Genomic DNA, 23,979 nt, shown 5'->3' with positions numbered 1-23,979 from the left:
CCAGCGAGAAGCTCCCGCCCCTCGTTACTGAAGAAGCCGAGTCTCGGGGATGCCGGTGGTGGGTGGTGTGGGAGCTCAGAGCAAGAACACGGGCTCCAGCCAGTGAGAAACAGCTCCGCAGGGGAAACTTGAATTCGAAATTTCCCGAGGCAGCCAGGCCACAAGCTGTCCCTCAGGCAGGAGGTGGCCTGATGGGCCCGATCACAAGGACAGCCCCCGCTGTCCACTCAGGACCTTCTCACTCTGTCCACACCAGGGTTGCTCAGCCCCAGGGACACTGGCAATATCGGGTCACGGTTTCGGTCATCACACTGATGGGGGTGCTGGCACCCATTGGGTGGAGGAGAGGGGTGCTGCTCCTTGTCCGACAGCGTGGGGACGGCCCCCAGGGAGAGTGATCCCGCCCGATGTGTCATCGGTGCCCTGGCCGAGGAGCCCTTCACTTCAACCTTCCTACACGGACATCCCGGGCACAGGGGGACATCCTGGGCAGGGGGGACATCCTGGGCAGGGGGGACATCTGGGGCAGGGGGGACATCCCGGGCAGGGGGGACATCCCAGGCAGGGGGACATCTGGGGCAGGGGGGACATCTGGGGCAGGGGGGACATCCTGGACAGGGGGTGAAATCGCAGCCGGGAGGACAGTGGTTTGGGCCCAGGTGGGGCAGTGAGGGCAGTGATAGCTGCCCGGAGTCTCCTTATATTAAAGGCAGAGCACCCCGATTTCCTGATGGATGGGAGGAGGAGGACTCCCCCCGGGTTTTGTTGAGCGACCTGCACGGTTTCCATGATCTGTGATGAAGACCCAGGACCATCCAGGCTTGTTTCAGATATTTAAGCTTAAGACATTGTGTTCGTTTTCCAACAAACTCCCACAAACTTGGTGACTAAACCAGCACCACGGTCAGCTCACTGCGTAGGTCAGGAGTCACGGCTTGGCTCAGCGGTCCTCTGCTCAGGGTCTCGTTGGCCAAAATCAAGGTGTCGGCCGGGCCTGTGGTCTCATCTGAGGTCGTCTCCTGGCGGCTTGTTCAGGTGTTGGCAGAACTCAGCCCCTGGGCTTGTAGGACTGAGGTCCCCGAGTTCTTGCTGGTGTTGGCCAGGGTGGCTTTCAGCGCCCAGAAGCCGCCCACATTCCTTGCCATGAGGCCCCCTCCGTCTTCAAGGCCGGCGGTGGGGAACCTCAGTCAAGTCAAATCCCTCATACTTGGAATCCCTGGGGCAGGAGGAGCCTGGTTCCTTTGAGGGCTCAGCTGATTAGGTCAGGCCCACCAAGGGTGATCTTACAGGGAGCTGATTTGGGACCTTAATTACATCTGCAAAATCTCCCTGAGCACCTGGATGATGTTCAAATAACAGAGAAGAGGTGTGTCTGGGGGGCCTTGGGACATCCTGGGGTTCTGCCTCCTCCCCAGGCGCCGATGGGGTAACCGCTCAATGCCAAGGGGCACCAGGATTACGACCTGGAGGAAGGTCAAGGTCATGAGTCTGGGTCACCAGTGCACTAAAGCCATGAGCCTTCTGGGGTCTTGAAGGGGCGTGAAGAGGTTGGGGAGACTTGAAGGAGCCGGCGAAGGAGGGCAGCTCCTTCCCTACATATTTCGCTGCTGCCAGACATGACCCCAGTCCTGTCTGGGGACTTTCATTCCTCTGAAGGGCACCCCGCTGTCTCTCCTTCCTCCATGAGGCCGGAGGCCAGAGCCCCTCACAGCGACGGCTCCACCGTGAAACTCAATGACATCGTCTCACTGCTGACAGATCTCGGAGGCTCCCTGTTCCTACCCACGATCCTCAGCTCTCACTGAGGCACGAGAACCCCAGGGCCACACCTCGGGCCTGCACGTCAGGGGGCAGGCCGGCCTGAGAGCAGCTCCTGGCACTGGGGGCCAGGCAGGGGGGCCAGGGCGGCCCTGGGGGTGCCGGGCTGGCTCTCGGGGTTCAGGAGGGAACCCCAACCCACCGGCCAAGGGGAAAGGAGCAGCTGCAAGGGGGCCGAGGGGAGGCAGAGGCTGAGCCGAGAACACCTGCATCCTCAGGAGGCCCCTCCCCACCAGCGTAAGGAGCGTGTGCGCATCTCTCCCCAAATGAGCCCTGGCGGGAAGGCTCGCCGGGTCGGAGGGGTGACCACGCAGCTCCGAGGGCCAGCTGCTGCCGGTGCAACTGTCACACCCTTCGCAGCCTCGACACGCCAGCAGCCAGGGTCGCGCAGGGCGGAGGTGGAACCTGGGCCTGAGAGGAGGGCGGCAGCTGGACGGGGAAAGGGACGCAAAGTGACCCCAGGGCAGGCCCGTGGCACACGCCAGCCCCTTGCCCTCGCCGGCCACACTCTGGGCCCTCTCCCGGGGCCGGAGCCGCAGAGCTCGACGTGCTGGCTCGAGAGGCCCCGGCCCTGGACGCTGCAAGAAGGTCGCTGACTGTGCCACACCCCCTGTTCCTGCTTGACCTGTTGCGGGAAAGTGCCAGATTCCGGGAGACCAGAGCCAGGAGCACTGGGGCTGCGTCCCTCTCGGGACCCCGACTGACCGGTTCTCCCTGAGGCTGCCTGCCGGCTAGTGCTGAGCTGCCCTCCCCACGGGCATCATCGAAGCACCCCGGGCCTTCAGTGAAACCCAAAGCAGCCTGCCGGTAAGGAATGTTCCAGTTCCCACCACGTGGAACGGGTCCACTAAGGTCACGGAGAACCGAGGGGAGGCCCACCACCCTGCCGTGCAGGCCCTCCCTCCTCCCCCGGCCACGCTCCCGGCCACGCACTCACCAGACAGGTAAGCAAAGCGCTTCTTCAGCTGGTCCTGGATGTCGGCGGCGCAGAGCGGGCTGATGTCCTGGTGCATGATTTCATCTGGGGGGAGAGCAGATGGACACACTGTCATTCGGAGGAAACTCGGCCTCGCCTGCTGCAAGTCTGGGTCAGCCCTGCCAGCCGCGCACACCAGCAATCACCTAAGGGGGCCAGCGGTCACGTGCCTGGAAAAAGGAATTTCAGTTTCCAGTATGCAGAAACCTTTGTTTCTCCGAGGACAAAAAGCTGTGTGCTGAGTGATTCATCAACATTTAAAATGTGGTGTGTCAGAGGCACAGAGGGAGAGGAGGGAGGGACAGGCAGGCAGAAGGGGAGGCCCGGGGAGCCGGGTCAGCTGGGACGGGAGGCTGGACTCAGAGACAGCGCTGAGAACAGACATACTGTGGTCTGAGTCTCCGTGGCGTTTGGGAAGTGGTCCAGGCAACTCTGGGGCCTCACCTGCTGCCTGTGCCAGGACTTGCTGGTCAGGGAGGAAACCAGGTCTCTGTGGCGGGTCCCCAGCCTCCAGACACACACCAGGAACAGGCAGAGGTCTGCGCCACACACGGGGCCCCGCTGCCGCCTGACACTGAGGACAGCACGGAGCCGAGTCCCTGAGCCTGACACCGATGGAGAAAACGGCTCAGCAGTCTGCAGGCCCCACGTTCTAGATCAGGGGTCTGGGAATAACCTGGCCACACCTCCAGCCACACCCTGGAGGCATCGAGCAGCAGCAAGAAGGTTTGCAAGACCCTAGGGAAACACCTCCATTAAAGACGTGTAGCCGCCGCAGAGCGGGCGACGCTGCGCGTTAGCAGGGGACCCAGGAGCTGGATGTGCTTCGGTGTCTGCGGGACTTCTGCGTGTCTGGTCAACGCCAGGCTAGCTATCGTGTGATTTATGGCCAATGTCTTACGTCACCAGACCCCAGCTGTACAGCGAAACGTGCAGTCCTCAATATTAACACAATTTCCCTAAAGAGACTTGCGACTCACGTGGACGACCTGCAAGTGGCTTAAAAGGTGAATTCTTCTACACGCAGTTTAGGACGCAGGCCTCCAACAGCCTGGACGTGTGCGTCATGGAGATCTCTTACCCTGAAAATTCAAGTGGAGGCAGCAAAACGTTATCGGCTCTGATCAGCCTCGACCCTGCTCTTCTGGTCTTGCAGACGAGCATTGTAAACAGGTGACACAGTCAGACGCGCAGGCAGGCCCCAGAGATCCTGGCAGTGTCACCTGTGGAAACGCCAACTGCCACGACCCGCCTGCTCTGGACGCCGCCTGTGTTGACGAGGAGGTGACCGGGCCAGTGTCCCTGGGCCTGCAAGGGCGCCTCAGGACGGCCGTGGCATTCGGGGTCAGGAAATGAGTGGCAGTGAAGGCTCGTCAAGCTCAAAGGGTGAGGACCTCGCTGCCTCCCCCACGGACAGCTCGGGGCGCGGACGCCTCCCAGCGAAATGTGTCAGGACGACTTTCTCATGGGAGAAAACAGGGTTGGAAACAACGCTGGAGGAGAGCCTGAACTGTTGGTTTAAACCCAGATGAGGTGACCGGCCGTCCACACCTCACCGGTGTGGAATGTTCGGGGCGACTGATGCACAGCCGGGACGGGGCTGGAAGCTCAGACCCTACGCTGTGTTTTCCTTCTCTCGACACACCACCTGGTACGAAACCTGTACTCCTTTTCCTCAGACTCAACCTCTGCAACCCGGAGAAGCACATCATCGACGCTCAGACCCGGGAGACAATCCAGGGCAGCGGAAAACGGCAGGGACACAGCGGGCGGGCAAGCCCTCTAACAAGCAGGGACCCCGTGTCAGTGTCGAGGCAGACCCCAGAGAATCTGCCCCTGATCTCGATCTCCCGCCAGGACTCAACGCCAGACTTCACCAGAGGAAAGAAGACGACACGTGCAAGACACCAACCGCGGGAAGGTCCACGTCGTCCTGAGACGACTCTGATGGCAGAGCCTTTGACGGAGCCACTCCTCTCATCAGGAAACTCACTGAGGGACACCACGGGCTACCTGTTCTCTGTCCAGCTCCCCCGATGGCAGACAGTGTTCCCGCGTGTGCGAGAGGACTGAGATTACCAACCCTTCCTGTACTTTGTGACACAGCAACAGGCTCACGGGCTGGACCGCCGTCACTGTGAATTTGGTTCCACTGAGGCACATCTACGGGCCTCCTCACCCACCATCCTCTCCAGGCACTGGCCACTTCACACTCTCAGAGTTCCTCAAATGGGCTGAGGTCCTTGCAGCCTCAGGGCCTTTGCACAAGCTGCCTCTCTGTAACGCTTTCCCGTCTCTGTCTGCCAGTCTAATCTCACTCACTTCCCAGCTGAGAGGTCACCTCTTCAGGGAGGCCTTCTCTGCCTCCTAGCCTGGTCATGGGCCTCATGGCATCTACCTGTCCCCCGGAGCACCCACCACACCACTCACAGCGTCCAACCCCCAGGTCCGGCCCAGTGGCTCCCATGGTGGGAGATCCAAGAATTCTTGCTGAGCGAACGAAGCAGAGGCGAACGGGAGGAAGACGTCCTGAACAGCACCGAGAATCCAGCTAACTCGGCAGTTCCTCCTCCCGTGCACGGAGGCTGGTCCCGTGCTTCTGTCTGTTGAGGCCCTCGGGGGGCAAAGCCCACAGACTGCCGACCACTGCAGGGCGTCGACCCGCAGTGTGGGCCACGGAGCCCAACACTGTGTTTTCTGCAGCAGAACTAACTCTGAGATTGTGCCTTAGACCAAATCCCCATTTTAGGTTTGAAAAACAGGGTTACTCAGGGGCCAGCCCAGTGGCGTAGTGGTTAAGTTCACTCGCTCTGCTTTGGCGGCCAGGGGTTCAAAGGTTTGGAATCCCGGGCGTGGACCTACACACCACTCATCAAGCCACACTGCGGCGGCGTCCCATGTAGAAAATAGAGGAAGATGGGCACGGATGTCAGCTCAGGGCCAATCTTCCTCACCAAAATAAATAAATAAATGAATAGATAGATAGGGTTACCCTATGCACAGAGTACGCTGGCAACTGCACAAAGGCGGGTCATACAGCTGGACGATATGAAAATAATTTCCATCTTAAACAGCCACTGGCCGCTCCTCGTAAAGCTGAAAATAATTAAGGAGGTTTTCCGACTGGTGTTAAGGCCCGTGGCTTCCGCTGTCACGTGGCGCCCTATGTGGACAGCGGGCTCCGGAGCACTGTGCGCATGGGGCATGGCCTCCACCTGCACCTGTAATTCTTCGTCCTCCTGCCTCCCTACCCTCACTCGAGGACGGCGCAATTTTGCTCTTTGCGCTGATAGTTTGCTCAGGGCCCTTGTCCACCGTATGCAATTTTGTGGCAGAGTTACATTGAGACCCAGTTCAGAAGGAGAGGGAGGAGCGTGACAGGGACACCAGCGAGCCCCCACCCCGAGGTGCCTCCTCTGCCATGTGTTGTCAGGGGCTCCGGCGTCAGAGGTCTGGGGCAGGAAGCAGGGTCATCCCACCCGCCAGTTCAACGAGAGGGTCAGGCAGGGCCCGGCTCCCTCACAGAGCCGCTCTGTGCAAGCACAATGCCTCCCAGATAGCTAACCACCCATCTCCACATTCTTGTCTCGCCAGACGTGAATGGGGGCTCCCGGGCAATTATCCCCTTGAGGTTAAGAGGGGCCTCGAGTCAGAGGGCGGGAGAGGACAGCACTTCCCTTCCGGTCCCCCACAGGGCAGTGGGGACCGGACCAGGCACAGAGGGCAGCAGAGACAGGGGGACCAGGCGTGGGGTCCACGGGTTGACGTGGCCCCCCCGCACTGGCTCTGGAAGCCCACCTGGAAGGCCGCTCTGTCTGGTGCCCGGCAGGGACAATGGCTGGCTTCCCCCTTCAGCAGGAATACCCCTCAGCTCACGCTGTCCTGACCGTCCTGCAACCCAGCTCAACTCCAGACGAGGAGAAACCCCAACTGTGGGAGTTTATTCATACAAAGTCGAGGCCAGAGGGGGAGAAACCCCAACTGTGGGAGTTTGTTCACACAAAGTTGTCACCCGAATCCAGGCCTGTTTGGACATTGGTCTCAGCATCCAGGAGGTGGCACTGTTCTTTTATCTTCAGATCTTTTCTGAAGTCCTAAAACAACTGGACTGCCCCAGCAAACTTCCTTCCTCTTGCAAACTGGCTGGAGGATTGGCTTTCTTTTAGGACAACCATTTTGTAGTGGAGACCGGGCAGCATCTTGCCCATCTTGTCCACTGGAAGGGACCTCTGAGTCTCCACTTTGCTCACGAGTGGCCATCTCAGGCAGAAGACACACGCAGTGACCAGGGGCTGGAGCAGATTTAGAGCTGGGTGGGACCCCGAAATCCACTTACAGACGGCAAACATCCCAGGTCAAGGGAGCTCCATTGTGCAAGGAGGAGCTCCCATTCACGCTCAAAGGCCGGTTCCTGCTGTTTACTGGTGACCTCGGCCCTCGCCCGAAGGCAGACGGGCTAAGAAAGGCTTCTCAAGGGTCAGCTGGTGAGAGGCCCGGGCCACGAAGTCTGTTACAAGCTAATTCTCTTCCCTCATTTACATCTGCCTGAAAGTCCACACCCAGTGGCTTCTGTTCATTTTCAAAAGACGACAGTGACGTCTTTCACAGTCCACGGTGGAGAATCAAGCGGGTTACTCCACCACTCACTAGGGTGGGTTCCTACGCAGCCAAGCCCACCCCAGGAATCTCCAAACCAAGAGCGAGGTGTGCGCAGAAGGAGCAAGAAGAGAGGAGGCCGCAGGGTGGAGCCCACATTGAGGGGGGAGGACGTGCCGGTCTCAAGCACCACAGGCCGCCATGGGCGCTGCCCCCAGCCGGCTGTCAGAGCCCACAGCTGGGGCAGATGTCTCCGTTCCCATTACAATCTACGGGAGGGCCTGCGATGCCATCGAGACGTCTGGGATCCGCCTGGCTCGGTGCTGGCCTCTCGCAGCGTCTCCTGGACATTTCCAGTGGTCACTCGTCGATCAGGCATAAACATTTCACGTCACATACAAAGCATCGTTCATTCACGTAGTTCACCGAATGTTCTCTCTGACATCTCAATCTCAGAGAGCAGATCTGCACAGACTTTAAAATGAAAGGCTCCACGTGAAAAGAGGCTTGACCGAAATCGTCATCAGGAAAAGCCCCTTCCCCTCTGTGGAGGCGTCGGTTCACACGCATCCACTTGGGGAGATCAGGTGGCAGGACAGAACTGGAACTCCCCCGTGTGGGCGTGGGGCCAGCACACCAGGCAGACCCCACTGGAAGCACTTCGGGGCACAGTCTCCACCTGAGTCCAGTGAGCCTCCGCACAGCAGTCTCCAGATCTGTGTCTTCCCAGGCTGCCCCCACCGCCTGCGTCGGCGGCCATTGAGCCGGCGCAGGACTCTAGGGCCTCGGTGAGGCAGGCTCGCAGATGGACAGGAAGCTCTATCTCCTCGTTGCCCCTGGTGCTCCCTGTCCCGTGCCCCCACGCCGGCCCCGACCCACTCAGGGGACTTCAGGCCGGGCAGGGGTCGCCCAACCAGTGATGACTGATGCTGAGGACACACCCTCCTTCAGTTTGACCGGCAGCAGACCAGGTGGCACACCTGGGGACACGAGGACGATGCATTTTCACCTGCCCGCTCACCAAACCCATTTCAAGAAGGGTTTCTGCCTCCAGAGAAGACCACCCAGGGAGCAGTCCCAGCCAGATGGGCCTCAGGTTCCTCCCTCCCCAGCCACAGCAGGCCGGGCTCTGCACAGAGCCCTGGACACGAAGCTCCTACACACACCTCACACCCCGGCTGTGGACATTCACACCACGCACTCCAGAAACAAATTCTTAACAAACAGCTTTGGGAACCGTGCCCATGGGAGTTAACTGCCGTACCTCTGCCCAGGTCCCACGTCAGCAGGGCCACGGCAGGCACCCGGCTGAGACACCACTCGCCTCCGTCTTTGCCAACGGCAGACAACCGAGCCCCACGACCCTCAAAGTCCTCCTCAACAGAGGCTCCGGGCAACTGGACGGGCACACAGAGACAGCAGGCAGGACAAGGCCCTGCCCCGCCCGAGCATGAGCATCGCCCACCCCACCAGCACGGCGTCTCTTTCCAGGGGCTCCGACTCCCGCTGCAGGGGGCTCTGGGGTCAAACTCCCAGAACAGCATTTCTCTGCACGTCCACAGGGCCTCTCCCACAGTCGGGGACAGGAGGGCCCTGCAGTCCGACAAGCTCGGGAAACGCCACAGACAAACCTCCTGTCTCAGAGGCTCCGAGAGGCCAGCCGTGCCACCTCATCCTTAACAGACACGGATCTTTCTGGTGGGGAGGAGGGTGCACATAACACCTCCCACCTCCTGCAGGATTAACGTTGAAACCACACACTTGGGGAAACGCTTCTCTAGCTGGTCCTTGTTAAAATGAAGAAAATCCAACACAGCACCCGCTGAGCCAATGGCCGGGTTAAAGTAAAAAAAAAACCCACCAAAGTCTTAACCAAGGAAGCAAGTACGTCATGAACTTCTCCACCGTGACCAGCTGGCATAACGCAAAGTACAAGAGAAATGTGGGAATTTCTTAAACTCAGGCTGTGTGGAGCAACTAAATTATGTTTTAATTGGTTCACATAGGAAATCTTGAACCGTAGTAGAAACAGTAGTCACAGTACAACTGTGACTACGTACTTTTATGGATCAATGCATTTAATCGTCACAACTTCCCAAGAGGTGGGAATATTATGATCCCATTTTTGGGATGAGCACACGAAGGCACAGAGGGGTCAAGTGACTGCCTGAGGCCACACAGCAGTGACGGAGTGATTCCAGGTGCAGCAGCTCAAAGAAGGAGGGGCGAGGGTGCCAGCCAATGAGGTGGGTGACTCTCAGGGGTGGGGTTTAGCAAACACAGCAGCTATGAGGGGGCACTTCTAACCTGGGGGGAGGCTTGCCTAGAGAGCGTGGAGAAGAGCTCAAAGTAGCTGAACAACAGGAGAAGCGGGTGCCTGGAGCCCACCTCACGTGCCACGTGGGTTACAGGGACGGCAAATTGCAGGGTCCTCACTCCCCGTGACATTTGATTCTGCGTCCACGGCCAAAGAAACAACCTCGGCAATCAGCAGAGGCATTTTACATCATCTCGCACTTTCATGTCAATTCTCCTCCTTTAGAGTCTGTAGAATGCTGACTCAGGATCTTACACTGACTCTCCGCTGGGGCGACCAGGCTGTTGGTGACCGGGGAGTGCCGAGTCGCTAAGCCCGTGGATGGCTGCTGCGGCGTGGGGTGGGGCCCCCACTCCCCAGAAAGCCACAGGACGCAGACAAGTGAGTTAACTGTCAGTGTCCTTTAGCTTGAAAACTGACTGCACATTGTCCCAGGTTCACAAAGACGTGCTGTGTGCAGAACAGCTCTTGCCTTTGTGCAAGCCTCTCTGAGTTGCTCTGACAAGGCACTGGAACCCAGAGGCTGCCTTTCACTGTGCTGAATCACCTTTATGCACAGGGATCCCTGGTTTCCTGGAAGTGGGCCAGTGCTCGGAGGCAGTCAGGAGCTGTGTGACCTCGGGCACGTTAGTTAACCTCTCTGAGCTGGTCTCCTCTTCTGTAAAATCAGGATAATCGTGGCACTCAGCTTGTGCATTGAGTGGACACTTACAGTGCAGTGTCTGGCATGCAGTGGGTATTTAATTGTCACTAATGCCCAGGGATGGACGGTCTGCCCTGTGCCCTGGCCAGCATCATGTCACCACTGCTGTTTGACTTTGGTTTGGCTTTTAAGACAAAGCCATTTCAATCCAGCCAAGGGCTCCTTCAGGGCTCCACAAGGGGAAACACTTTCAGAACACCACCAAGACATCTCCGGAAGGCTGGCTGTGGAGGAGCACAGGCCCCGAGGCCTGTCCTGGGGGTGGTGGGAAGAGACCAAAGGACAACAGGGGTTTCACGCAGCCTCGCTTTCCCAGGGATCCCGCCCCGTGTGGCCTGGGGTCTCTGAGGGCCTGGGGCTGGGATGGGGCTGGGCTCTGAGCAGCTGAGGTCTCCCAGCACGGTGATGGGTGGGGGTCCTCAGGGGGCAGCTGGGTTCAGGAGTCAGGTTCCTGCATCTGGAGTTGAAGAGCTGGCGCCTGTAGAGTCCTGACTAAGGAGGGGACACAGTCGTCACAGGCTGGGGCAGAGCCGAGGCTGGATTCAGGACAAACATGGCCTCAGGGCACACGCTGTGCCCTGGTTCTCCTGCTCCTGGGGGTCGCGGGACCTTTGCTCCCATCCCTCCCCTGAAGCTTCATTTCTGCTTCCCAGGCAAGACCCCCTCCCTCGTCCCCTGCGACCAGCGGTGAGGGGCGCCACTGTGCAGCTGCTGGAAATGGGCAAGTCCTCGCGGGAGAGACTGGTGCACTGTGGAAGCACCTCTGTGAGCTCCCTCCTCCTCGTAAGGACCGAGGTGTGAGGCCTCCTCAGCCCTGGGTCAGAAGGCAGCCCCACCCTAGGCCGCCCCACCCTCGGCTGCCTGGCCCCCAAAGGCTGCGACCTAAGCCGAGGAAGGCTGCTCACCAAGGCGCCAAAAGGTCACTGGGCACGGCACCATCAAGGACTGTGGGCTGGGGGTCCAAGCTGGCGGGTGTCTCCCCAGCATCAGGACGGGGCAGGCTGGGGAGGAAGGCGGCCCAGGATCCCACGGTGGAGACAGCACAGGGGCTGTGTGGCCTGACTATTTTTACTAAACCACCCCTTTTATTAAACTCTGTTCCCTGAGTGGTCGTTGTGAATGCAGCCTTCAGCTGGGCTGTCACTTCTCAGCTCACAGTGTCTGTTTTTGTCTGGAAGGCCCATAGAGGCGATCAGAGAAATGGGAGCGAACACGGCGCGGGAACAGCAACGTCAGAGGCAGGTCTGTCCTGCACTTGGCATCGCCATGCAGACAATGACCCGGCAGTTGCAGCACGTGGACGCTCGGCCAGGCCCTGCGGCAGGTGCAGCTGCAAGCATGGCCTTGCCGGGCCCTGCACGGCCTCCCGGAGCCACGTCTGCCCGCTCGGGCTGCAGCGTCCCAGCCCCGGGTCTCACTTGAGCTGGGGACCAGAGGGAGCTGGGCTGCGTGGCAGAGAGGAGAAGGCGCCCACGGGAGCCAGCCCTCCGCTTTGTCACATCACTTATTCCTTGGTTCTGCGATTCCGCGCTCCCAGGGTTGTGAGCTAGGGTCCTGGGCTGTGTGCTCGACACTGCGGCTGGCCTGGGGACCCCGCTTGGACCAAGGGCCCTTGGGCCCAGTAGAGACTGAGAAGGGAAGCCATTGCCACAGGCGGGGCCTCCTTCACGCCCATACCGTATGTTCCATCCGGGGCCGGGCCTCCCCGACGAGGCTGCTGTCACACATCCCGTCCTTCCAAGAACGCTGACCTGGCTGGCCCACGAGGTTTCCAGCCGGCCCTCACTTCTCCGAGATCCGCCCTGAGCCCTCTCCCCCAGCACAGCCTCTCAGATTTCCTCCCCTCACGGCGCCCACGGGAGACAAGGATTCAACCACGGACAGAAGATAACAGGGAACTTCACGGGAACTTTTCAGTTTGAAATTCCCATGCCAAGAGCCACATTTCTGTTTAATTCAGCGTCGGGCCTCGAGGCTTCCAGGGCCGTGGGGCAAAGTGCGTGCAGGCGTGGATTTAGAAACCAAAGCGAGGGAACAGAGAACGTTTCCAAAGCTCGTGCCCCAAGCAGCTGGAAAGCAAGGAGGGAGGGGTCCTCGCCCGTGGGTGGGAGCAGGGACTGAGCAGGGAGCTCGCTGTGAGCCCCACAAAGGCCACGCGCGGCCAAGGAGAGGCCGGCGAGGGGTCTTGGGGAACCTGAATGTTCACGCTGCTGCCAAAACAAGAAATAGAGCCAGGGAGGCTTGAAAGGAAGGCTAAAAAGGGTCTCCTGGTCACGTTTTCGGAAAACACACATTTCTAGATGGTTTTTGTGGCAGCGGATCAGAAATCTGCTGGTGGCATCATTAACATGTGCAGATAGCGGGGGAGATGGAGGCAGTCATAAAGCGTTTTAGAGCCACCAACCCTCACCACACCACAGGATGTCCCAGCAAAGTCCCAGCTCAACTAGGGCTCTGAGGCCGCGCACCTGGGAGAGAGGGAGGTGCTGGCCCTGCCCCCCGGCGCACGTTCTATGGGGACAGAAGACCAGCAGTCAGGCCTGTGACCCTGGACCCGGAGTGCAGACGGCGGGCCTCACCGAGCTTCCCCGCACAGGCCTCTGGGGAAGCGAGACCTGCAGGACAGAGAGGCTCAGGCAGGGGGGCGGGGGGGCCGGGCCACCAAGGCTGGAGCAGGTTGGACCGGGCCAGGGTGGTCCACTGAGACCCGCCAGCCATCTGCCAAGGAAAGAAGCGTTCGTCAGGTGGGCAGGTAAGGTGGGCGGAGAACTAGCAGGACCTGGAGGGCGTGCACTAAAACCCCCTCCAACTGCGTGCGTCGAATCTGAGGGTCCACACGTCGAGTGTCAGCACGAGACATCTGGGGGCCTTTCATCACTGACAACAGTTCTCTGCGTGACGTCTGTGCCGGTCCCGAGACGGGGAGAAATACCTCACGGGGGTCAGACCACGCGGTCCCGACAAACCCACACGACGGCATCACCATCGCAAGTTTCCCGCTGAGGAGACCGTGGTGCGGGGCAGAGCCAGCTCAGGCCCAGCCAGATTTCTGAGCTGGCGCTCCCCACTGGCCCCCAGAGCCCCAGAGCTGGCGAGCTCCGGACATGGGGATGGGACGGATCCAGGCAAGAGGCGTGTGTGTGCGAGCCAGCCTCGGAACGCCAGATGGTGGGATGTGTCTTCTCCCCTCCTAGGCCAGACGTCACTTAACACCCTGTTCCTTCAACGGGCAACAACCTACGGAGGGAAGTAATGCTCCAGACGTTCTGTCTTTCTCCTGGGGCCCACAGGCCTGAGAAAATCTGGCTAATTCAGTGAACATTGCCACTTAAATACCCATGCCCACCAACTGAAGTCCCTGGAGAAAAGAGCAGGTCTTGTGCTCAGCAAGGCCAGACCTCCACAAAGCTGAACTGTGTTGCCCATGGCCCAGGAGACGATGTCCCACATCCCTGTGGGGGCTCTGCCCCTCCTCCAAGCATCTCCCCTTGGTGCCCAATTAGGAGGGACATGCCAACTGTGCTGTTTGTTCAGTCTACACAGCGGAGCATCCTGCAGGCCTTGCCTGCAGTGCAGCCAGTGGGGTGAAAATAAGCCGTCCACGGGATGGGACAGGGTCCAGATCAGAAAGCCACCAGGACATTCCAGTCCCCCAAAGGTGACAGGGGATGGAGCTGCCCACTGTGGCTGGTCCAAGGACGTGGGGCTCACGCTGGCCTGACCTCCACAGGGAGGAAGCGCTAAGCCGCCATGCTGAAGAAAAATGGCCACAGGAGATGGATCCAATAAGCCGGGGCCTGAGAACCTGAGCAGACCCCCAGGGCAGAGGACTGGAGCAAGGAGAAAGTGGGACGAGCGCCAGTGCGGCCTGAGTCTGCCCACAACCAACGAGCACGCACCCTCAGGCCAGCCCTCGTGCCCCGGAGCAGTGATGGCGACAGCCGAGCCTCCAGGATGCTGGCCGCCTGCTGGTCCCTCTGGAGCACGGCCCAAGTCCCCGCACACCGGTCCCAGAGTGCCCCAATTTCACGTTCTGCAGCATCAGCACCTCCAATGACTCAAGGGGCAGGTATGGCTCACATGCCTCACACACGCACACACACACACACAGATACCACACACAAACACCTGCAAACACCATGCACACACGCCCACATGAGCCCGCTCGTATTTGGAAATAAAGCAAATTTCTCTGATAGGATTTTTCTCTTCTTACCTGTTCTAAAACAATCACTTGTCAACATTACAGAACACTAACTAGAAGATCAGGGAATCAACGCCGACGACTCCTACAGGCGTCATGCCCTTCTCCTCTGAGGGCCGAGGGCATGCGGGGCCGGTGCTCACGTGTGTCTTCTGTCCAGATCTGCTCTCAGAAAGCAACTCGCAGAACACGCCACATGAGAAAGGATGGCGATTCCCATCACCAACACCAAGGTCCTTCCGGAAACTCCAGAAGCTCCCGAAATTCCTCCCCAAACCGCAGACGCGCACATTCATCCCCACTTTCTAAGTACCAAGAATTCTATAAACCTAAAGATGAATAAGAAGTTGCATTAACCTTCACCAAAAACACATCCCCAACAAGCAAAAACAATGACAGGGTGTGAAGAAAGTCAGGCTGCTGGGGCAAAGGGGATGGGGGCGTGCTCTTCTAGTCCTAAGCCCCACCCAGGTGGCACACATGACAGGGTCCCCGTTCACCAGATGGGGTGGCTCAGAGCAGAGCAAGGCACAGGCGCTCTAGGGACTTGCCCCCCCAGGAGCCTGACCTCGGGACCCCGCCCTGCTCGGGCACACACACGGGACAGGGAGAGACATGCAGAGTGTGAGGGAGTGACAGAGACAGAGAGAAAGACAGAGACAGACAGAGAGACAGAGACAGAGAGGGAGGGAGACAGAGATAGAGAGACAGACAGATAAAGACAGAGAGACAGAGACAGAAAGAGACAGAGATAGAGAGAGACAGAGAGACAGAGACAGAGAGGGAGAGAGACAGAGAGAGAGAGGGAAGAGAGGGTGGAGGAGGGGAGGAGTGGAGAGAGGCTGGCAGGGTTAGGGTGTGGGGTGACGGGTCATGCACATCCTGTCCCTCACTGATTCCACGAGGGACAGGACAGGCGATATCTGTCCTGGGAATGAGGCGGCGGCTCAAGCCTGCCACCTCATCCAGCGGGGGCTCTGGTGGCCCTGAACACAGTGAACCAGCCCGGGTCTCACCCACGTGACTCTCGTCTCATCCGTCTGCTCTGGGCCCAGCCCATGACTAGCCGGGTACCAACCTTCCCGCCTGGCTTCCTCCCGCCCTGCCTGAGCAGAAGTGAGGAAGATGAGGCCCGTGACCTTGTTTGTAAACAGCAGGCACTAACGAAAGGAAAGTCGGTATGCAGTTACACAAACCTCGGAGAGGCCGTACAAGAGCGCCCACCTGTGGAAGATTCTCGGTATCATCGAAAGAAAGATCCCACCACACGCACCAACACCTCTGTTTCCTCATAAATCAAACAAACTCTTCTTTTTGGCAGGAAAACAGCAAACTGTTTCTAGAGATTGGGGAAAAAGCCCTCCAATGCTTAATGACACCAAACGCCCTCGGGCCATTTATTCGAGAGCCCATTTATCTTAAAAATAAAGTAAGTGTTAGAAAAACTAAGAGTTTTTAAGGGAAAGCCGTAAGAATTAAAACTAATTTCTAGTTAGGAAAACAAATGGGCATCTAAAATGATCCCACACAGCCACACTGACAAATTCTCCCCAAACACAACAACAACACACCTGCAGGCAGAGGACCACAAAGGACATCTGGTCGACCCCACAGAACGGGCCACATGCTGGATGAATTTCTAACGTTCCAGACAAGAGCTACGTCTAGGAAAGTACCCTTTTTAGGATCCTTCCGGCATTGTCCCAGTGATACTGAATTCAGATATGAAAGCAAACACTTCCCATATGCACAAGCGCTCACGTTCCAGGTTTAAAAATGAGCGACTGCGACTTTCCATGGGGCCACCTAAGCATCCATAACCCCCCGAATCTTATCTGCTGGGGGAAATTCATTTACTTAGCCATTATTTACACACCCAGTCTCTTCGCTGTAAAATTGGAAATTTTAGATGTTTATTAGTTGCCACTGATAGCTAAGGTTCGACTGATTCGTTAAAATTTACAAAAATACTTATTTAATGAATTATTCATCAATCCTTGGCAGAAGTACCTGCCAGAAAATGTACTTATGACAAATTACTTCAAAATGAGCACGCTCCCATCCTCAGAAACACAACCAGGAAACCCACACCGTCCCCTCTGCTGGGGCTCAGGGCAGGGCCCATCCCAGGGTCTTTGTCCTCGGTCACCACTGGCATCTCAGAAGCGCCCAGCCTCCGACTGAGACGGGAGCAGGGACGACACCTGAAGACCACAGAGACCACCCCAGGACGGGCCGCTCTCGGTCCACAGGCTGGGACAGTCCAGTCCCAAGTCCTGCTCCCCCAGAGAGCCCTTTGCCGGCATGCAGTGTGCACGGGAGCCATGGGGACAGTGCTGGCCCGGAGTCACCACCAGGGACCGCAGCCCTCCCACCCAACAGGCTCCACGGCTCCCTCCTGCGCAGCACGAGTGTCTACTGGAAGCTCGAACAAAGGAGCCCAGCGGGAGCTCACTCCAGCTTCCAGGGTGCGCCACGGCTGTGCCCCTTTATTCCGAGGGCAGGCACAGTGGGGCAGCTCTCCAGGGACCCCCGGGTAGGGAGAGAGGCTGGGGGGGCACAGCCGCACACCGGTCGGTGGCACCCGACACGCCCCCACCCCGAGGAGAGGGACTCCAGCTCCCACCTGCACAGCACCGCCCCAGCCTGGATCCCCCTACAAGGCCAGACCGAGCCCGGTCCTTCTCTGCAGCCGCCTACGTGGGCAACCAGGAGGTCCCGGGCCTCTCTCCCCACCCCCCACCCCGCGCACCGTCACCCCCCAGCGAGCGCCAACGCCAGGCTGGCCGCACCTGTGCGCGTCTTCAGGAGGAGCCACAGCCCAGAGATGTCCTGCGCCAGCACAGAGATGAGGCTTAAGGTCATGCTGTGGCCGCCAACGCGCCGGCGTCAGGAGGCGGCGACCGGCCTCCCACAACGCCCATCCTGGGCGCACAAAGGAAGGCGGCCGGGCTCCATCTTTGGACCTCCTGCCGAGGGGATGCGGACCCCTGGGGCTCTGCAGGGCGCAGCCACGGCTCCCCCAGGGACACGGGCCCGTGGCAGGCTCGGTTGTCCTGCCTGCAGCCGGTTAACTGTTGAGACCCTGGTGACAGCGAGGATCCTGCAGCAGCAGCTCCATCCCCCAGTCGTCCCTCCTGATCCCCCCTGCGGGAGCCCCGGCTCGGCCACTTAGCCTGGAGAGCTGCGGAGCGAGGGGGCAGGGACAGCCCCCAGGCACAGGACTGCCCTGCCGCAGGGTCTGGACCTGACACCTCAGGGAGGAGGGTGTGGAGAGCAGGGCGCTGAGGCAGCGGCCTGACACTGCTCTTCTGAGTCCGGCCCTCTGTCTGTCCCTGAGTGCCTCTGAAAGCCGTGTGCACATGTTTCATGTGTTCACGTGAGCCAGCAGGCCCTGCACGGCCCCGGGGCTAGGAACATGGAAATGCGATAAGGGGTGACGCCCATGGCGGATCCCTGGAGAGCTCATTAAAACACAGGTTTTGATTCTGCTGGGGCTGGGGGGGGGGGGCTGAGATTCTAACAAGCTCCCAGGTGACGAGAGGCCGCTAATTGGGGACCAGAGTGTGAGCAGGAAGAGCCGAGGGGCTGAGGGGAGGGCAGGACGGCCCTTTAAGCTGGACCAGGACTGGTTCTGTCACGAGATGAGAGCGCAGAAGCGTTCACGGGCATTGCAGGTTTTGTTCCCACGTCTGCCATTGGAATATAATGTCGTAGACGCGCTTTCCCGCCAGCCTGGGCCCTGGCGGAGACCCCACATGGATGCTGCGGGGTCGCACACACTCACGCTATTGGGGGCACTCGTCACTGCGGCAGCAGCTGACACCCCCCGATGCACCTCCCCGCTTCACTCCTGTCACATGGCTCCGGGTCTGACCTGGTCTCTGCTGGGTGGTTCTAATCCTCTTCTCTGACGGCTCCTCCTCAGCCTCCTCCAGCGATGCAGGCAGAGTATTCCACAAACACAGCTCTTACGTCACGGCCCCAGAGACCAGGAACCGAGAGACATTCGAGCAGATCAGGGTGCAAGCGCCTAGCATGGCGGGCGAGGCCCTTCACCGCGGAGCTGATGCAGCTTCTCCCACGGCAGCTTCGCCCACGTCACCCCACCCCAGCCCCCACACACCACAGGCAGGTCCTTGCCATACTGAGCACGGCCTTCTCCCGAAACGTGCTCGGAGCTGGCTGGAGTCTGACCTGCAGAGACGGCTGATGGCCAAGCCCGGCTCTCCCTTCCCCTAGAGAGCCCCTGCTGCAGCTCACCACGGCCCTGGGCAGGGCTCCTGGGAGCAAGGGACACCTCGTGTATCTAGCACCTGGTAGATGCGCATCAAATGGGTCACGAACAGCCAAAGAAGATGCCTGCTCTGAGAAGGGGGTATCGTGAACACAAGGACGAGAGGTGCCACATGGCAGCAGGAGGGGGCTGCAGTGACACCCACCTAACCACTCATTGGCTTTCTCGCCATGCTCCCCACTCTGTCCCACTGTGGCCAAGACCTCATGTCTCCTAGGCACCCAGTAAGTGCTCAGGTACAGCAGCCACATGGTCACTGTGACTAGACCAGGGCGTCTGCACCCAAGCAGGGGAGGGACGGCTGATGTGCACGATTGTGTGACCCAGAGTGTGGTTCCGGCGCTGGGTTGGCTCTTAGGTGGCTCTCTGCTGCCCAGGAGGTCTTTGTGTCCCCCGTCCCAGCAGTCAGTGCCTTGTGTGCTCACTGACATTCCCCATGCCCAGTGCTCTGCCAGTCTCCACCACCACCTGCTGTTGCTCCTCCCCCGAGGCAGCCCGCCAGGGCTTTCTTCTCGCTGAGCTGCCAGTTCAAGGACAATCAGTTCTTCTCTCTGGTTTTCAGCTCCACCAGGTGATGTGACCCCTAGAGTGTGGATCAGGTAAGGAATGAACACAAACCAGCCCTCATGGGGAGGGGGTTGGGCAGGCGTGAGGCCAGAGGGCACGCAGACATTTCCGGCAGTCTCCAGGGCCAGATGCCAGCTCTGGGGACCGGCTGAGTAGCTGTAAGCCCCGCAGAGCCTCAGAGGACAGGGTCCTGGCGTGGAGACACTTTGCACTGTGGGGACAACTGGGCCTGGAGTTGTGCCCTGGACGCATCTGACGCACAGGGCTGGGGGCCTGGCGGGTGGGTCATCACTGGGGGTCAGTGACCATCAGCCCTCACTGGCTGATGATAAGTTAGTCACTCTTCTCAATGACGGCCAGGTCCCACCCCTCGGTTCACGTTTTCCCTCGTCTGACGGGCCGTGGAGCCACCAAGCCAGTGAGCCTCGTCCAGGACGGGAGCCCCGTGCACAGGGCCTGGCTGTTGGGCAAGGAAGGTATTTGCTTGAGATGTAAATATTCTTCAGTGTGACGATTTTGTGGATATTCAAAACTTTCTGACCTCCAGAAAAGTCAGTTTTATATGGTTCCACCTCACAGTGCATGATGCAATGCCAGGAGAAGGGGAGTGAGAGCCAGTAGTGGCAAAGCCCGTGGAGAATCGAGAAAATACAAGGCCTGACGGGACAGGATGGGGACGTGGAAGCTACAGACCACCGTCCCCGGGCGAGGCGCAGGCCTCGATGATTTCCCGCTGCCAGTTAGAGGCGCAGAAACGGGACCTTGGCTCTGAAGTTCGGTTTTCCCTGAGAGCAGCTCTGGGGCAGGGCCTGTTTACGCTCCTCTGGGAGAAGCCTGGTGCAAAGGGAGGTCCAGTTTCTCCCGTTCTGAATGTACGAGGACCCTGCAAGGGCTTCCTGAGCTGGAGACAAATGGTAGACACCCCACTTCACTGTAAATAGGGCCTGTTTACTTATTTGAGGAAATGCAGCATTACTGGTCAAAACCTGCAATATTTAGCACACAGCACAGGCCACGTCGCACTTTAAACACAGAAAGTGTAAGAGACTCCAGCAAGCTGACCCAGCCCAGGGAACCTGCCACAGGAGGTGTGCAGGCTCCCCGGGCCGGCTGCAGGCTGACCTCCCGCCCAGCTGAGCCCAAATATTTACACGAGCTTGGCATTAATCCTTCCTCGTACAGGGATGCAAGAAAAGCTAACCAAGGCATCAAACAGCCTCCTCGTGGGCAAACCGTGTCCCCTCAAACCTTAGAAAATATTTGTATGACTTTAAAATAGGCTCCAGACCCTGAATTACGCAGAGAGCAGAACGGAAGGGCTGGGCACTCCCGGCCATCTTCTGCTGGATGACACAGCAGGAGGAGCCACCCTTGACCCCCGTGTGCCCCTATTTGCTGAGGCCTCCCTCACCACCTGCCTTGTTTCGTCGTCATGGCAACCCCGAGAGGCAGGTGTCGCTGCTCAGCAAAGCCTCCAGCAGCAGGCGAAGCCGCGCACGGCAGCTACTCAGTCCTCCCCACACCCGCGGGCACAGCTGGCCACCGTCCCGTCCCTGTCCCCCTCCCGTGAACTCACCATCCCCTGCCTGTCCCCCTCCTGTGAACTCACTGTCCCCTCCCTGTCCCCCTCCTGTGAACTCACCGTCCCCTCCCTGTCCCCCTCCTGTGAACTCACCGTCCCCTCCCTGTCCCCCTCCTGTGAACTCACCGTCCCCTCCCTGTCCCCCTCCTGTGAACTCACCGTCCCCTCCCTGTCCCCCTCCTGTGAACTCACCGTCCCCTCCATGTCCCCCTCCTGTGAACTCACCGTCCCCTCCCTGTCCTCCTCCTGTGTCCTCACTGTCCCCCTCTCGTGTCCTCCTCCCATGTCCTCCCCACCCTCCTCTCAAGTCCTTGCCATCCTTCTCCATCTTCGCCATCATTACAGCCCTGGTCCTCCTTGCCCCCTGGCTGCTTCCCCTTCGATTGTGCTGCTCCCTGGGGCTCTGCCCTCCGTTCTCGTACCCTGCAGCCTGTCCACTCGGCTCTCCTAAGCAGAACGCATCATCCCTGCCCCCAAGGTCAACCCACAGTCACAGGACAAAAAGCAGGCTTCTGGGGGCGCCATGCAGGCCCTCAGGCTGACTCCGCGTGGCTGTCCTCCCACTGGCCTTGATCACCCCACCCCCACCTCCCCACTTCTACCATGAGCTCCAGCCGTGCAACACAGCAGGGAACCCCTCCTTGACGCGTGCCCAGGCCTCCCATCCTTGGGCCACGTGCCATCATGGGGTGGGGACCTGAAGGGCGGGCACCCACCACACAGAGGGCCTGGCAGACCAAGTCATCCCCTGGCGCCAGCTCTCGGCACACGCAGCACCACATTTCCACGCACCCAACCAAGTGACTCTGCAGACTGCATTCTCCAGCTTTAACCTCATGCTGACCGTGGAATCAAGTGGCCTGAGAGAGGACAAGACTCACAGAGGAGGCAGGAACGAACAGAGGACCATGATGCGCTGATAGCATCGCTCTCAGAAAGGAAACCACGGGGTTGTCCAGTCAGATCTGGCAAGACGGCATCCAAAAGAATGAAAACTGTCAGGCCAGTGTGTTTAATCCCAGGTGAGAGGCAACCGTATTTCCACTAAGGGGAGGGCATCTTCCAAACAGATCATTTTGGTTGTGCCATTTAAAACTCACACACAAATTACATGTTATAAACCATAATGACCTCAATAAAATAATTAAAAAAAAAAACTCACACGCACTAAGGCAAGTTTCCCAACAAAATGATCCAACTGAACAGAGTGAGTTTTGAACCCACGAGACATAAACCACTAAAACATGAAAACGTTATACCTGCTCCTTAGTTTGCAAGAACAACAGACCGGCATTAAGAAAGACAGGAGTTTCCCAGACACTGGAAAGCTGAACTTCAACGACACTGTGTAACTGCTGAAGGAGACTGAAGACTGAGGACGGAGACAGTGATGTGCCCGCCGCACGATCCCATTTCAGCAGCGATGGCTGTGAGAACAGTTCACTAAAACCGGGGCTCGCTGAGCACAGAGTCCGGCTTTGATTCGTTCCATCAGATGCAGAAAAACCATGAAGCCTACTGAATCAGACGACGCACATTTAAAACATATTTTTGTAATGAGAGCGAAAATGTTTTTTCATATATTAATAAAATTAAAAAGCCTTAATATTTAACCTGTCATCACGTAAAACCTTTGCATCCTGGCGTGTATTCCATAACTGTGTGTGATTGACAAGCAGCTTCACGCAGACGGCAGGTGCACGGACGAGCTTTCCTGATGGAGACGCACAGCCCCGAGGCTTAGAGACCACCCTGGAGGCTCCCGTGCTCTCCCACCACCCTCAGCCTCCCCGTGCCCTTCACCTGGTGAGCAGGAGCCCACCGCCGGGGCCCCAAAGTGGTTCTGACCCCGAGGCAAGGCCTGGACCAACCCCCTTGCCCAGGGACCAGCACTGTCTTGACTCTTTTCTTGCAGAGGATTCGGGAACGGAAGCCAGTCAAACTACCAGCAGTCTTGCCAGCACTGAGTGTTCTGTCTCCTCTGTTTTGCACAGACTCCCTCCCCTGTCCCTCTGAGTGCCACCCTGCCCCAGGCCCCACCTCCTGGCTCGGGGTCCGGCCCCAGGCCCCATGCAGCTCTTTCTTCCAGATTCCTTTTCCCCACCCCCCGAGGATTTCCGCTGGTTTTGTTTTGGTTTGGAGCCTGGACTGCAGGCTCCTGTGACGGCGGGAAGGGGGCTGCCTGCCCCCCACAGCTCCTCACACACGTGGCCTATGCACCCGTCGACAGGTCTGGACTCACAGACAGGTGGCCACACCAAAGGCAACAGGGCTCTTCCTCATCTTCAGACCCAAGACGGCTCATGTCCTCCAGGCTGAGTTCACAGCGAGCCTGAGGAGGAGGGAGCCGTGGGCTCGAGGACCTGCAGTGCTGTTGGTCCCATCACACAGTCACGGGAGGCCGACGCGGAGAGCTGTGCTCCGGGTCACGTGGCCAGAAGCCTGTGGCGGGAGCCAGCACGGCCAATCACCATCTCCTCTGCACCCTGGGTTTCCCCTGCAGGCCCCTCTTCCACCAGCACTTCCAGACCAAGCGCAGCCTCGCTGGCTCTGAGCACGCACACGTTGGAGACACTTGCTTCCTGGGACATCGGGGTCACTACTGGCTGCCCAGGGACTTGCAATGGGACACGGGGGAACTCCACTGACCTCTGTCTGTGGGTTCAAGTGGCCAGAGGCGCTGCGGAGCGTCTGACCACCTCTGTGGGGGGGCTGGTTTCTGTCTGGTTTCCATGTCATTTACTGCTAGGGACAGCCCAAGACAGAGACGTGTGAAATCGGGCGCCCAGCCAGATGCATCCACACAGCCTTACAGACACGACCCATCACCCTCCTGGCACAGCTGTGGAAAGTGCAGCTCACGGTGCCAGGGCCAGAATGGGACCCACGTGGCCCCGACCCCTGAGGGCAGGCCCTTCT

General features: G+C 59.0%; 1 protein-coding gene across 11 annotated transcripts in view; it reads right to left on the bottom strand.

Annotated features, from left to right (window-relative positions):
- Positions 1-23,979, bottom strand: part of MCF2L (MCF.2 cell line derived transforming sequence like) — a 186,706-nt gene that overhangs the window by 61,478 nt on the left and 101,249 nt on the right. For 9 of the 11 annotated variants that reach the window (XM_058548513.1, XM_058548516.1, XM_058548515.1 and 6 more), the window contains one exon: positions 2,756-2,839. In XM_058548513.1, the coding sequence (XP_058404496.1) occupies positions 2,756-2,839 (84 nt within the window). Of the gene's footprint in view, positions 1-2,755; positions 2,840-17,406; positions 17,921-18,491; positions 18,515-23,979 lie in introns of those variants that run through there. The other 2 variants (XM_058548522.1, XM_058548520.1) reach the window with 2 other exon arrangements.

Source organism: Diceros bicornis, chromosome 9, assembly GCF_020826845.1.
Source record: "Diceros bicornis minor isolate mBicDic1 chromosome 9, mDicBic1.mat.cur, whole genome shotgun sequence".
Classification (NCBI taxonomy): domain Eukaryota; kingdom Metazoa; phylum Chordata; class Mammalia; order Perissodactyla; family Rhinocerotidae; genus Diceros; species Diceros bicornis.
Note: the sequence above shows the minus strand (reverse complement) of the source record. Positions and strands in the feature narration are given on the sequence as shown.